This window comes from Ruditapes philippinarum, unplaced genomic scaffold (assembly GCF_026571515.1).
Source record: "Ruditapes philippinarum isolate M1 unplaced genomic scaffold, ASM2657151v2 ctg411_1_1_1_1, whole genome shotgun sequence".
Lineage (NCBI taxonomy): Eukaryota > Metazoa > Mollusca > Bivalvia > Venerida > Veneridae > Ruditapes > Ruditapes philippinarum.
In genome coordinates this window covers 294176-310087 of record NW_026854764.1, presented here as the reverse complement: position 1 = coordinate 310087, position 15912 = coordinate 294176, and the positions used below count along the sequence as shown (strand labels likewise).

Sequence of the window (15912 nt, the reverse complement as noted above, 5' to 3'; positions counted from 1 at the left end):
TATATGCATTATAAAATTACTGTTTCATTTCATCTGTCAAATGATAAGATAGACGCCTCAAAAATGTATAAAAGTTGAATAAAGTTTTGGACAAAGTAAGTATTATCTATATAAATACCTAAAAATGTATTTTTACATTTAAGAAGGATTGAACTTGATTTGCTGCGTGTCTTACAAATATATTTTGAAATCGTAGGCAGAATAGATATAGGCCTGTAGTTGCTTGGATTTTTATTCATCGCCACCTTTGAATATAGGTAGAACGTAAGCTTCTTTGAGAGAGTCAGGGAATAAGCCTGTATCACTAGAACTGTTAATAATCATTAACTCAATTTAGATGTGGTCACCACAGTAACGTAAAATATTTGGACCAATGCCGTCCAAACCAGTTGATTTATGCTCATCTAATTTATCAATATATTTTTTAACTTCAAATAGTGTAATAGGTTCAATAACAAAACATCAATAGCATCCAGTTTATCGTTAGTTAATACTTTGAAATGTGTGACGTTTAATTCTACAATTTATTGCTACCTTGGTTAAAATTATGACCTTTAAATTTAAAGGTATAAATTATAAACGAGACTAAGATTTTTTTAAAGAATGAAACGTCCATCAGTTTATGATCTTCGACTCTATTTTCCTTTGGATGTAAACTACTTACAAGTACAAGTATACATTTTCAAAGATTAAAGTACACTCTTTGTTTTGTCTAAATCTAACACAACATGGTAGAATATAACATGTATACGTCCACGCGAAGGGTTTGATGATAGAAATAATTTCAATCTGTATTATGTCTGAGGTTATTATTAGTAATACCCTAGATGCTCCGACTTGGAGAGATCACTTAATGGAGAATTACGCAGACCATCATTTTCCGTGCTTGTGCTTCCTAATCTTTAGGTTACACTCTTGTTGAGCATGCGCATATCCATTGTTTTGGAAAATTCAACATGTCTGCCGACGAGGACACCGAGCTCAGAGATTTAGTCGCACAAACACTTGAAACCAATGGTGTTTTGGGGAAAATTAGGGTAGGAGTTCCTAAAATACATATATTTTAGAATAGAATAACTTAAAATGTGTTTGCATCATTAATTACGCAAATTTAATCGACCAAGCTGTGCCGATACTTGCTGCGACATGTTAAATTTGTGGGTGGGGTAATTAAAGCGGCGTCCCAAATGCATAAAGTAGGATTTCGCGAAATTCTAACTGGTTTGCTTTGACATTTCAAAAATAAATAATAACAATATGAAAGTATTTAAAGCCTATGAAAGAGGAAGGCAATTGATCATTTTTTATTTTATATTTTCGTTTTGAAAGTGTCATTTGGTCGGCAACGCTTCCTTTTACTAGTCCCCAGCGCACTTTATCTTGGACGGGAAAATAACAAAGACAGGGTATCAGACTACGCTTTTAAGAAGTAGAACATTTCACCTTTAATTGTTTACTTGCAAAAATCAAAAAAGGCCCATTACATATAACTAATATGAAAAAGGCAAAGCCTCAAAGCGAGCTCGATGTACTTTTTACGTGAAATAGTATGAAATAATCACTCATTTTTATTTCAAATGCAGTAACGAGTGCGTGTGACGTCACACGTACTGTGTTAAATATGGCTCCGCCCCTGTCGTGAAATGAATAACGAGTTTTGAAAACGTTGATAAAACTTTGTTTATTTTGTTTCACTCTATAATTTTTCAAGCGAAATAAAGATTATCTAAACTGAAATAAATGTAAAACTTAAAACGTTTGCGACATTAAAATAGCGTACTTGATTTGTTTGTTTTGCACCTGCTGTTTGGCGCTACATTGTGACGTCACGTAAACAATACTTTAAACGTCTGTACAGCGTTAACGACTGAATAAAAGATATTGGTGTTCGGATTCATTTCCTTAGTTCGACCATTTTCTTTCATTCTAGATAGATCTAGCTTTCACAACAAAATTCGACAAAAAAATTGTTTTTATTTATCAGATTTCAAACAAAATGGCGCCTTCAATTTTTAATTTTTATACACAGCTTCCGTTATTCTGGTTCCCTGTCCAATTATGGTTCCCATAGACGTGCGCAGGTGACCAGTCACCCACCACATCCGTTTTCAGTCAGAATTCCTCAGTTTTTATCGTTATCTTTATATTCGAAAGGTTGCGATGTGTCCAATTCGGTACTTTGGACGAAAGTTTTCAAAACCATCACTTAGCAGGTACTCGCGTTACCGTAAAGCTCGCTTTGCGAGCAGGCCCTTCGGGCCAGCTCGTCGAGCTCGCTATAAACTACAGGTATTTAAAAAAATTCAATGCAGAAAACTTTTTAGTTGACTTATCAAATCAACCATGGTCATTAATTGATGTATTTACAGAACCTGATGATGCCCTTGACACTTTCTACGATTTATTTCTAAAAGTTTTAGATTTACATGCTCCGTATAAACAAAAAAGGGTAAAACGCAAAAACCAAAATGAATGGTTCACAGATGAAATAGCTAATGCAATAAAAGAACGAGATTTTGCAAAAAAGAGAAATAACATTGAGGAATTTAAATACTGGAGATCGCAAGTCAAGGTGCTTTCTCACAGATCAAAAAAAGAATTCTTTAATCAAGAGATATCTTCAAACAACAAAAATCCTAAAAAGCTATGGAAAAATTTAAAAGACTTGAGTGGAAAAGCTGAAAACCACCAAACTAATTACATTAATGACGACAGTGGAAATCCAGTCTATGACCCTAAACAGACAGCAGAAATTTTTAATACATTTTTTTCAAATTTATTCAAAAATGCAGAAAATATTACAAAACTAACAAGTGCAAATGAATACATACTCAAAGAAATGTTAAACAGCAAAATTGACCAAAATACACCAAAATTTGATATTCCACCTATAGATCCAAGTCAAGTCAAACAAGCATTAGATTCTCTTGATGTTACAAAGGCTACTGGACTTGATGGCATTAGTGCTAAATTTCTAAAAACTGCATCCCCTGTTATATGTAGACCAATTTCTACTATTATCAATTTGAGTATCACAACAGGTAAATTTCCTGAAAAATTAAAACAGTCTAAGGTCACACCATTCTTCAAAAAAGGACACAAATCAGATAAGAATAATTATAGACCTATATCTGTTCTTCCAATACTTTCTAAAATATTTGAAAAACATGTGTCTGATCATTTAAAACAATTCCTAGAATTGTATAATTTCATTTTCAACACCCAATCAGGATTTAGAACAAAACATTCATGCGAAACTGCATTGACAAATATTGTTGACAACTGGATTAAGGCAATAAATGATGGAAAGCTAATTGGCACAATCTTTCTTGACTTGTCAAAGGCATTTGACCTTGTAAATCATAAGTTACTCATCCAAAAACTTTATTACTATCATATTTCTTCTGGTGCAATTACCTGGTTTACATCATATCTTGAAAATAGAACACAGAAGGTCACTGTATCTGGCAACCTATCAAAATCAGCAACAGTCATATCAGGGGTACCTCAAGGATCTGTCCTTGGATCTCTGCTTTTCATCATATACATAAATGATCTACCACTCCATTTGAAAACCTCAGAGGCAGATCTTTTTGCTGATGACACTACTCTCACAGCATCAGGTCTCTCTACACAAGATTTACATAATAAACTTCAAACTGACCTTGACAATATTAATCTATGGTGCAAACAAAATGCAATGATGCTAAATGCCCAGAAAACAAAAGCAATGAACCTGTCATCCAATAGAAATAAACAACAATTACAACCATTACATCTGCAAGAACATGAAATTGAATTTTCTGAGACAGAAAAGTTACTAGGTATTCATGTTGACAATAATCTTAAGTGGAAAACCCAAGTAGACAAGACATTAAAGAAATGCAATACTCAGTTGTACCTTCTTCTCCGAATTAAACAATACCTTGATGTAAATGCAAGAAAACTGTTCTTTAATGCTTATATCTTACCACATTTAGATTATTGTTGTACAGTCTGGGGGAATTGTAACAATGAACAGATTTTGGATATCATAAAATTTCAGAAAAGAGCTGCAAGAATCATTCTTGACAAAAGCTATGATGCTCCATCTGCTGAGTTACTTAATGAATTAAATTGGATAAAAAATGGATGAAAAAATAAAATACAATAAAAGCTGTCATTATGTATAAATCGTTAAACAGTGGCTCATTTCCACAGAACATGAAAAACAAATTTCAATATATTCATCAAAGAGATAAGCATAACCTTAGGTCAGCAAATAATTCAGATTAATTTGTGCCACAACCTAAAAAAGGAATTTTAAGAAAATCTCTGACATATTCTGGCCCTAAACTATAAAATAATATCCCTCTTTCTATTCGTAAATCTGAAACAGTTGGAATTTCACATAAGTACCTTGATCTTGCATGGATTTAGTGTAAAGTAATGTATGTACATGCATTGTGTTTTGAATATGTATTTTGTTTGAATGTACATTGTTTTTGTTGTGTTTTCATGTATATATTATGCATTTTTGTCTTCATGTATGTTATTTGAAAATTTTGCTGTATAACCATTATGTAAATTATGTATATTTTATGTATATTTATGTTTTGAGGCCCACATGGAAGATTGGGAAACCAAATGTGTAGCCTCAGTAAATAAAGACTTTACTTACTTACTTACTTACTTACTTGAAAAATTGCGATTTGTCCATTATCGGAATATTCGCTGTTGCAGCGCCCAAAGGTGCTAGTGGCATTGATTTGACCTAAAATGTGTTTAACCTTGTTATTTATGCAATAAAATATCAATATACTAAAAAAAAAAAAAAAATTTTTCACTGTTATATTATTATAGACAAGGTATGCAACATCCGAGTACGAAAATTATGGGTATGTCCGTTCTCAGTGTCAAAATTTTCCACCGGGTGGTAATACCGTCGGATTTTCGCATGGAATCAATGCAAATTAAAAATTTTCTATCATAACTGACTATGAACAGATCCTTATTTACACGTAAAACTACCGCAGTAAAGCCTGAAAGTCAGAAATCACCCAGGTCCGAAAGATGAGACCGTCATGACATTTACATTGTAGCCTGGTATTTACGCTTGAAATACATCAACAAAGATATCAAACAGGTCGAACACACATACAAACAACTGAATTTTACATACTTTTAAATGGTTTTATCCTCCACAGTCCACGAGTGGCACTAAGTCCTATGTCAGTATGTGCCTGTATTTTAAGAAAAATTCTACATGTAGACAATATTTTTAGAAGGTAATTCCTACAGAAAGTATTCTCCGGCTTCTGTTTCACATACATTGACCTAGAGCGGAACGGGGAACCAAGCACGTCTTGCGGGAGAACACTTCCGATTTAGGAATTATCTTATACATGTAGAATTTTTCTTAAAATACAGGCCATAGCACCTTTGGCAGCACCCAATATTTTTTCATTTTCTAAAAAAATTTAATTTGCTTTTAAATATACACATGGCAAGGCAAAGCTTTGACTTCCCTGTATAATTCTTTTCCAACTAACAGTCGAAAAATGTTTTATTTTATGCCTGTAAGACTTACTGTTTAGCAAGGTTGTTTACAAATCGGTTCCAGGTAGGTATTAGGGGAGCTACTCTCATGTCCCAACAAGTTTAACATGCAACGCTTTAAATTTTGCTGTCAATGTTTTACTTTTAGATCCGTATAGTAAGAAATTTTACACTTGTGTTTCAAGAGTTGCTCCCCTTTTCTACCGGAAAGAAAACAATGTCGCACAACAGTAAATCTTACAGGAAGAAAAAAAAAATTCTACAGTAAATAGTACTTAGATATTCTATTCAAACAAAATTCCCTAACAAATTCCTTTGGCTACCTCAGGTAAAAGCGAGAACGCTGATGATACATCACAAATTTATAAATTGGTTCCTGAAACCAAGTCTGCGGCACCTAGTTCCTCGTTAAATGAGAGGGACATTGCATTGAAATATGTAATCAGGACAGCAAAGTTAGAAGTAGTTAAAAATATACACTGGATTCTTTTCCGTTTCTTCTCATTTGTGAAGAAATGAAATTCCCCCTCCTATTGCATTTTTCCCCCTCCAAAGGAACAGAAATTTTATTTTCTAGACTTATACAAAGTACATCGTCTTGTTAACATGTATTGAATAATATATACAACATAATCACATAAATATATGTATGGCGGGTCATTATAATAAATATAAACATAACAATTACAAGCACCAAATTCATGAGAGGATAAACTACAATTGAGAGTTCAAAATTGAATTTCTTAGCTTTAAAGCTTCTTTGATATATTTGCAAACATTTATTAATATTTTTTTTATTTTTAATACACAATAATTCAGTAAATTTAAACATAGATGGTCTGTTATAATAGTAACTTTTTATATATTTTTTACGTAAATCTACAAAGATCAAGAAGTTTAACACCGTGACTGTTATTTACATTATCAATTGAGGCCCGTTATAGGCTCACATCAGGTGTATAGTCAACATCATCTGTGTATGAATTTAAAAAAATCATTAACAATAAAATCATTCTTTTTACCAACCCTACTGTTAAAATCTCCAGTGACAAATACATCACCTTTTTGTTCATATATAAATATATCATTTTCTAAAAGATCAAATAAGTCAGTATTAATAACGTTATACGCAGGAGAGTTTTCAACCCATATATAAGCACCACAAATATAAATATCATTTTGAGTCTTAAAAAAATTATGATCAAGTTTAAGCCATATTATAGTATCGTAATGATTTTTTACTATTTCAATGCTGTTTTTTAAACTATCTCTATAATATAAAGCTATACCACCACTAGATCGTTAGGCATTACGGTGTTTAAATTTTCTATAAAAATTATGTACAATATAATCATTTATTTCAATGTTACTGGTAGAACATGCCCAAGTTTCATATAAAAAACACTCACTATTGGAAATAATATTTACAAAAGCATCATTATCTTTTTTGTCAGCAGATAGTCCATTTACATTCCAAGAAAGAATGTTAAGTTTACCCTCCGCGCAATCCTATTCTCTGACGGCCTTGCCATTCACATACAACATATCGTAGGCGATCCATGCCCTATCCCCTTTGTTCCTATGCTCTTTCATCTTAGGTACCAAGCGTCTCCTCTTCTCTATCACCTCTTTCGGAAATTGTTCAAACATGTTAAACTGTGTTCCCTGTAGCTGCTTCCATTGCCTACGAACGAATTCCCTATCTTTAAATAAAACAAATTTAGCCACAATGTTCCTAGGTTTTCCTCTACTTCTCTCCCCTATCCTATGTACACGTTCGAATTTCATATCTGCCACTAAATCTTGCGCTACTTTAAGTTTATCTACTAAATGGCTTCTTAACAACCTTTCTGTCTTATGCTGGTCTTCATCATCTGCCTCAGTAATATTAGTAAATATCAAATTGTTTCTCATAGATTGACTAGTCAAATAGATTACCTCATTTTTCAAACTATCCCGCTCTTTCTCAAATTGGATCACTTTGCTCTCTAACTGTGCAACGCTAAAATCTGAGCATTCAACTTTCTCCTCCACACATGAGAGTCTGGTATCAAGCTTCTTATTTCTATCCTCCATTGCATTCCATAACTTTTTTAACTCCCGATCAAATCCATCAACTTTCTTTTCTAACACAGATAAAGAGTCAAGCCTCTTCTCCACGTCACCTATTCTCCCATTAATTTTCTCCAAATAAGCTAGTATCAGGCTTCGCGAAACTGCTGAAACATTTGCCTGACATTCGGTCAGACAAACTTTCAATTCTTGTCTGACCGAAAGAACTTTTGTCTGACCGAATTTTTTTCCAAATATATGTATATGGTAATACCTTTGTGTTTTTAGCTCACCTGTCACAAAGTGACAGGGTGAGCTTTTGTGATCGCTTTTCGTCCGGCGTCCGTCCGTCGTCCGTCCGTCCGTCGTCCGTCCGTAAACTTTTGCTTTAAACGACATCTCCTCATAAACCACTGAGCCAATTTCATCCAAACTTCACAGGAATGTTCCTTTGGTGGTCACCTTTAAAAATTGTTCAAAGAATTTAATTCCATGCAGAACTCTGGTTGCCATGGCAACCGAAAGAAAAATCTTTAAATATCTTCTTTTAAACAACCCTAAGAGCTAGAGCTTAGATATTTGGCATGAAACATCTTCTAATGAGTGGCTACCAAGTTTGTTCAAATAAAAGCCCTGGGGTCAAAATTGGCCCCGCCCCAGGGGGTCATTGATTTTCCCTATATGCATATAGTAAAAACTTAAAAAATCTTCTTTTAAAGAACCCAAAGAGCTAGAGCTAAGATATTTGGCATGAAACATCTTCTAGTGAGTGTCTACCAAGTTTGTTCAAATAAAAGCCCTGGGGTCAAAATTGGCCCCGCCCCAGGGGGTCATTGATTTTCCCTATATGCATATAGTAAAAACTTAAAAAATCTTCTTTTAAAGAACTGTAAGAGCTAGAGCTTAGATATTTGGCATGAAACATCTTCTAGTGAGTGTCTACCAAGTTTGTTCAAATAAAAGCCCTGGGGTCAAAATTGGCCCCGCCCCAGGGGGTCATTGATTTTCCCTATATGCATATAGTAAAAACTTAAAAAATCTTCCTTTAAAGAACCCAAAGAGCTAGAGCTAAGATATTTAGCATGAAACATCTTCTAATGAGTGTCTACCAAGTTTGTTCAAATAAAAGCCCTGAGGTCAAAATTGGCCCTGCCCCAGGGGGTCATAGATTTTCCGAATATACATATAGTAAAAACTTAAAAAATCTTCTTTTAAAGAACCCAAATAGCTAGAGCTAAGATATTTGGCATGAAACATCTTCTGTGTGAGTGTTTACCAAGTTTTTTCAAATAAAAGCCCTGGGGTCAAAATTGGCCCCGCTCCGGGGGGTCATTGATTTTCCCTATATGCATATAGTAAAAACTTAAAAAATCTTCTTTTAAAGAACCGTAAGAGCTAGAGCTTAGATATTTGGCATGAAGCATCTTCTAGTGAATGTCTACCAAGTTTGTTCAAATAAAAGCCCTGAGGTCAAAATTGGCCCTGCCCAGGGGGTCATAGATTTTCCGAATATACATATAGTAAAAACTTAAAAAATCTTCTTTTAAAGAACCCAAATAGCTAGAGCTAAGATATTTGGCATGAAACATCTTCTTGTGAGTGTTTACCAAGTTTTTTCAAATAAAAGCCCTGGGGTCAAAATTGGCCCCGCTCCGGGGGGTCATTGATTTTCCCTATATGCATATAGTAAAAACTTAAAAAATCTTCTTTTAAAGAACCGTAAGAGCTAGAGCTTAGATATTTGGCATGAAGCATCTTCTAGTGAATGTCTACCAAGTTTGTTTAAATAAAAGCCCTGGGGTCAAAATTGGCCCCGCCCCAGGGGGTCATTGGATTTTCCCTATATGCATATAGTAAAAACTTAAAAAATCCTCTTTTAAAGAACCCAAAGAGCTAGAGCTAAGATATTTAGCATGAAACATGTTCTAATGGGTGTCTACCAAGTATGTTCAAATAAAAGCCCTGGGGTCAAAACTGGCCCCGCCCTGGGGGTCATTGATTTTCCTTATATGTGTATAGCAAAAACTTAAAAATCTTCTTTGAAAAAACCCAAATAGCTAGAGTTTAGATATTAAGCATGAAACATTTTTAAGTAAATATCTACAAAGTTTGTTCAAATAAAAGCCCGGGGGTCAAAACTGGCCCTGCCCCAGGGGTGTCATTGTTTTTAACTATATGTGTATAGTAAAAACTTAAAAAAATCTTCTTTTAAAAATCCCAATGAGCTAGAACTTAGATGTTTAGCATGAAACATCTTCTTATGGGTGTCTACCAAGTCTGTTCAAATAAACAAATAAAAGCCCTTGGGTAAAAATTGGCCGGGGGGGGGGGGGGGGTATATACAGGTGAGCGACCTCAGGGCCATCATGGCCCTCTTGTTTTTTAAAGACATAGGAACTTTTAAAGATTTGCAACACAATTTTATTCTCTTAAATAAAACATCAGTTTAACTAGATTGATGGATTGTCTGGAAATTTAAATATTCATGATCAAAATCATCATCATCATTATGATCTTTATAAAATTTATGACACAATGTACTTTACTTTACTTTATCCAGCGTAGGGTCGCAAGATCAGAAATCTCTTATAACCCCCTCGAGGTCTGACACCCAGTGATTATTATCCGGTACATTTCATCTTATTTTCTTCCTCGTTAAAAACCAACCACAAGCGGCCATTTTTCCATTTACCCACAAATTTTCTCGGCAGGCGCCTGGACTCGTATTTCTTTTGTTTCGCTTTTTTCCTTCATTAGATAATTTACGTTTTTTGCCTGGCGTAGCGCCAACGTAATAATTTAATAATGCAGTAACACCGACATTTTCTTCCGAGTACAAGATCATTGAAAGTTGTATGTATCTAGAATTTGATTGGACACTAAAAATGAAACGGCGAATCAAAACTCGTTTTACATTTTTTTATTCAAGGGAGAAAACTCGGTCTTGATTGGTCTTGGATATATCCCGGTATAGTACCGGACATAAGGTCTGGAACTCGGAAAAAAATATCGGACCGGCCTAATTTTTGTCGGACATGTCCGACGGTCCGGCAACTTTCGCGAAGCCTGTAGTATATCAGCGTTAGTGGGGCCCTCCTTCGGCCGACCGGTGGCTTGCTTGACATTTCCGATCCTGGACAAGGTCCACCAAACACACTTCCTACATTGTCACTTGTGCAATATAAAACATTTGTCTCATTTAAGATTTCGCTCAAGGAAATTTCCGACTCCTCTGACGGGCCTCTTGGTTTGAAAATCTTACTGTTTTTCTCTTTTTCACAAATATTTCCACTACTTTGCCTGTTTTTACGTTTATTTCCCATTCAGAATTAATTAGTCCCTCGTATGACACATAATGATCTAGAACGTATCCATAAATATGATATATAAATCCTTTATTTTAGAAGTAAATCTCTCGTCACAAAAACACGACCGGCGCGCCATACATATCACGTAACATGCCCCTCCAAAGGGCACCAACCCATTTCCCCAAAAAGTGGAAAAAAACAATATCAAAATCACAAGAAAGTTAAAATGAGTTGTAAAATAATGATTTGTCATGGGTGTTAAAATACAAATTTTCATGAGAGATAATATGAAATAAGGTGTGATGTGGAAAGCTCTCATGATAACAAGCATAAAATTTTCAATATTTGTAAGACGTAGTAAATAATAAGTAAATGCACATACTTGTATTTGATAATGTTCTATCTATATGAATTAGTTGTATTTCAACTCATCAGCGATGTAGATACTTAAGTACTATACATATCAATGAAGCTAGCCTTAAAATTGTCTTTTTTCCCCTCACATGACCCATGTCAGTTTGGGTAGGGTAGGTAGGTAGATAGATAAATAATGTTTTTAACCAGGTTTTCAAAAAAAAAAAAAAAACGAAAACCGGGTAATTGTAATGCCGAAGTCGGCGGGTGGGCGGGCGTCAACTTTTGGTTTCCGCTCAATAACTTTAGTTTGCTTTGGCCTATTGACACCAAACTTGGTGTGTAGGTAGCTTATATCAAGAGGCAGCTTGGGATTGCTACTCAGGTGTCTGTGATCAAGGTCAAGGTCACTGTTACTAAAAATAGAAATTCAGTTTCCGCTCAATAACTTGAGTTTGCTTTGGCCTATTCACACCAAACTTGGTGTATGGATAGGTAATATCAAGAGGCAGCTTGGGATTGCTACCCAGGTGTCTGTGATCAAGGTCAAGGTCACTGTTACTAAAAATAGAAATTCAGTTTCCGCTCAATAACTTGAGTTTGCTTTGGCCTATTGACACCAAACTTGGTGTATGGATAGGTAATATCAAGAGGCAGCTTGGGATTGCTACCCAGGTGTCTGTGATCAAGGTCAAGGTCACTGTTACTAAAAATAGAAATTCAGTTTCTGCTCAATAACTTGAGTTTGCTTTGGCCTATTGACACCAAACTTGGTGTATGGATAGCTTATATCAAGAAGCAGCTTGGGATTGCTACCCAGGTGTCTGTGATCTAGGTCAAGGTCACTGTTACTAAAAATAGAAATTCAGTTTCCGCTCAATAACTTGAGTTTGCTTTGGCCTATTGACACCAAACTTGGTGTATGGATAGCTTATATCAAGAAGCAGCTTGGGATTGCTACCCAGGTGTCTGTGATCTAGGTCAAGGTCACTGTTACTAAAAATAGAAATTCAGTTTCTGCTCAATAACTTGAGTTTGCTTTGGCGTATTGACTCCAAACTTGGTGTATGGATAGCTTATATCAAGAGGCAGCTTGGGATTGCTACCCAGGTGTCTGTGATCTAGGTCAAGGTCACTGTTACTAAAAATAGAAATTCATTTTCTGCTCAATAACTTGAGTTTGCTTTGGCCTATTGACGCCAAACTTGATGAATGGGTAGCTTATATCAAGAGGCAGCTTGGGATTGCTACCCAGGTGTCTGTGATCAAGGTTTATGCATTTAGTTTTCATGTTATAACTTGAGTTTGCTTTGACCTTGTGTCACCGAACTTGCTGAGTGGCAGCTTTGGATTGCCACTTAGATATCTGGGAGCAAGGTCAAGGTAATTTGCTTACAATAGAATTTTCAGTATCTACTCAATAACTTCAGTGCACTTTGACCTATTGATTGCTGTCACATCAAAACTTGCTCGTTGAAAACCTGGTTTTCGTCGCATTGTGGCGCTTCTTGTTTATCCATAGGATTTTTTTTCTATCTTAAATAATAGCGAATTCAAAACTAATTGTTTATGCTTAGCATTTGTGTAAAGTTAAGAAATATATTTTCAAAGTTTTATTCAACTTATATCCTAGTGTGTATGTCTACAATGTAAAGTTGGAGAGGAAACAAAGTGAGTGTGTCAATTTTTTTAATATTAAAGGGACTCCACTGAGGTTTTTTTACATGACAGGATAGGAAATAATTTTTCGAGATTATTACTTCATTTGATGTAGGTCTAGACTATCAACTTGTGTGCAAAATTTCAGGTCATTAGCCTGCTCTGTTTTTCCAGAACAATAATTATCCTAATTGTAAAAATAACCCTAAATTAAATCGGGCTAAGAATAGCACAAACATACAATTTTTAATCCATTCTGAGTATATTTCTTAGTTTATTTTATATATATTTCTGTTTTAAGGGCCCCAGTTGATCTCTCTGAGAAATAAATTTTTTTTGCTGTGCATGCTATGTGGTGCAAAAAAGTTTGACATTTGAGTACTTCATTGGTATTGATTATAAAAATATATTAATATTATAACTGATGTTTTTATGGTTTTGTTTTTCTTTATTGCATCAAATATTTAATTAGTTGAGCATGCTGTCTCCTTTGATAGCTCATGTTGTGTGAAATGGTTAAAGGTCAAGGTCAATGTGATCTTTAATTCAAATTTATCTCTATATAGAAAATAAGCAGTTAACTATCCAGAAATGGACAGTGGACTGTTTCACAGACATGTATCAAGAAGATTTAGTCTTAAAAAGTTAAAAGTTTTCACATTGAACTGAATAAAGAAGAGTCATTTTGTAATACAAACAGTAAAACTATAATTAAAAGATACATGTAAAATTAATTACACTTAGCTAAAGTTACATACCAAAATAAAAACGTTAGGTTTTGTTTTTTTAAATGACACAAGACTATGCTTTGTTTTGATTGCAAATTAAATCGGTCGAAACCTCACAATCAAAGTATAAACTATTTGGATTACTGATAGGTTGATGATAGTTCAGTCATGCTGTTAGATTCTTTACAAATCACTAGATGAACTTATGATAAAAACTTGAAATATTTTATCATTTATATTGATACATTTAAACATTGATTTTGCGTGTTCACACCATGTCATAATGCCTTTTTCAGGCTTTATCTTGCTATATATTTGATTCTTCAATCCAAATATTTTATAAACATAGTAACAATAACATGTCATAGATAATCAGATCTTTTGTATATGTAATAGAATTATTATCTGGTTTTTTTTGTACAAAGAATTTTATAATAAGGTCATTTTGAAATATTTATGCTGTCATTTTGATGGGTTTTTTTTATAGTTTGAACCAAACGTAAAGTTACATGACTATGCTAATTATATTGTTTATCTACCAGTCTTACCTTCTGAATATTAAAATACAAAAGTTAATTATAGTAAGATAAGTATGATCTCTGAGCAATCATAATGTATGTTATAATATAATAAATGTAACACAGTAAAAATCTTCATTTTTAACTAAAAAGAATGAGCTGGAAAGAAATAAAGGGGAGTGGGGTAGAACAACATGTTGACCAGGTTGTTGGGTGATCTAGGATCATCAGTTTGAGTTCTAGACAGAGGATCATGGCCAAACTTACTATTAAACCATTCCAAGTTTGTTCCAGAAATCAATACTATAGAAAAGATTTAATCTTTCTTCAAGTTTAGATGAATGATGTATACAAATTAAATTTTCTGGCAGTTCCAAATTTAAAAAAAAAACAACACAAAAAGTCCTTTGCATTAAATCAGGAAGATAAGAAAGAAATACTGCATAACTTTTATCTCACTTTTACTAGAATTGTCTAATTCCCAAATGGAAACTGCAGACATGCAGAGTGTATAAAATGACAATTGCTTTGTTTACCACAGATTGCTGTTCTCTTTAATCAATGTGTTCTCTTTAATCAATATCTTTTTCATTACATTTGTGAAATGTACTTGGTCCCTGGTTTGAATTTGAAACTGTTGCTTATTTAAGTAAAGAGAATTTATTATTTAAAGCTAGAAGTGTTTATCATGAAGATTTCGCCCTAACATTATAAATTGTATGTAACAACATTTGAAGCAGTATGGTGACTATATCTTATAACTAATATGTCTATAGATGGACCTTTATAAATATGGAAATATAAATATCTGTACATAGTTATGAATCTTCAGCATTGTCACTTGATCAGTTGATGTATTGGTGACTTTACATATTAAACATATGTCACAGGTATGTCCAGGAGCAACAAAAATGCTTTCTTAGTAATCATAACAAGTAGAAAGTGATGAAGTTACTGAATTAATACAATCTATTGGATTTGCCTTGTTTTGAATTCGGAGTATTCTAAATGTTTTACAGATTTCAGCATTAAAATACAAAAATGTAGCTACTTAAACAGCCTGGCTGATTGCACAGACAGCAAATCAGTTTCAGTCCCAGCAAGCTAAATGTTATAACAAAATGTATGTGTCTTATTACATTCTTGTAACATTGTTATGTATATGAGATATATTTTGTATGAATTTATACATGTACTTATCTGATATGGATTTCACTAAACAAGACCTGATCTGATGATAAAATTTCAAAAGCTTGGCATATTATTTCATTGAACCTTTATAATTGAGATTTATTAAAGAAATTAACCTTTCTTATAGTTCATTATCCATTGATCATTGTCTTGTAATATTTTGTAACACAAATTTTATTTGACCCACTAAGAAAAAGTTAAAGGATAAAGACCTTTATGCTATTCTGAAATAACCACCTGTTTGACCACTTATAATAACCTTTTCACCATAATATTATAATTGGTCAAACCAGACAGAAGGTCAGTATACATTGTAATACATGTTTAATACTGTCTAAATGCCTTGCTAAGTTGCTTTGTATTTATTTTAAGGATCAGTATAAATATATTTGTATAAGAAAAAAATCCTATTGCTTTATTTGTAAAGTTTGTTTGGTTTTGTTAAAGATCAACTGTTTATGTCCAGTCCTTAACATGGTCACAATTTGCATCATATAATACATGTTAAACATTAATATATTAAGGCATGTTGAAATATGCATTTACATTTCATGTATGTAATGA

At 33.6% G+C, this 15912-nt stretch overlaps 1 protein-coding gene across 9 annotated transcripts in view; it reads left to right on the top strand.

Moving 5' to 3' along the window:
* The first annotated feature begins 933 nt into the window (after nucleotides 1–933).
* The window catches only part of LOC132740980 (centrosomal protein 43-like), a 52447-nt gene continuing 37468 nt past the window's right edge, over nucleotides 934–15912 (top strand). For all 9 annotated transcript variants that reach the window (XM_060729047.1, XM_060729050.1, XM_060729049.1 and 6 more), the window contains exon 1: nucleotides 934–1037. In XM_060729047.1, the coding sequence (XP_060585030.1) occupies nucleotides 957–1037 (81 nt within the window). In that variant the 5' untranslated portion in view covers nucleotides 934–956. The remainder of the gene's footprint in view (nucleotides 1038–15912) is intronic.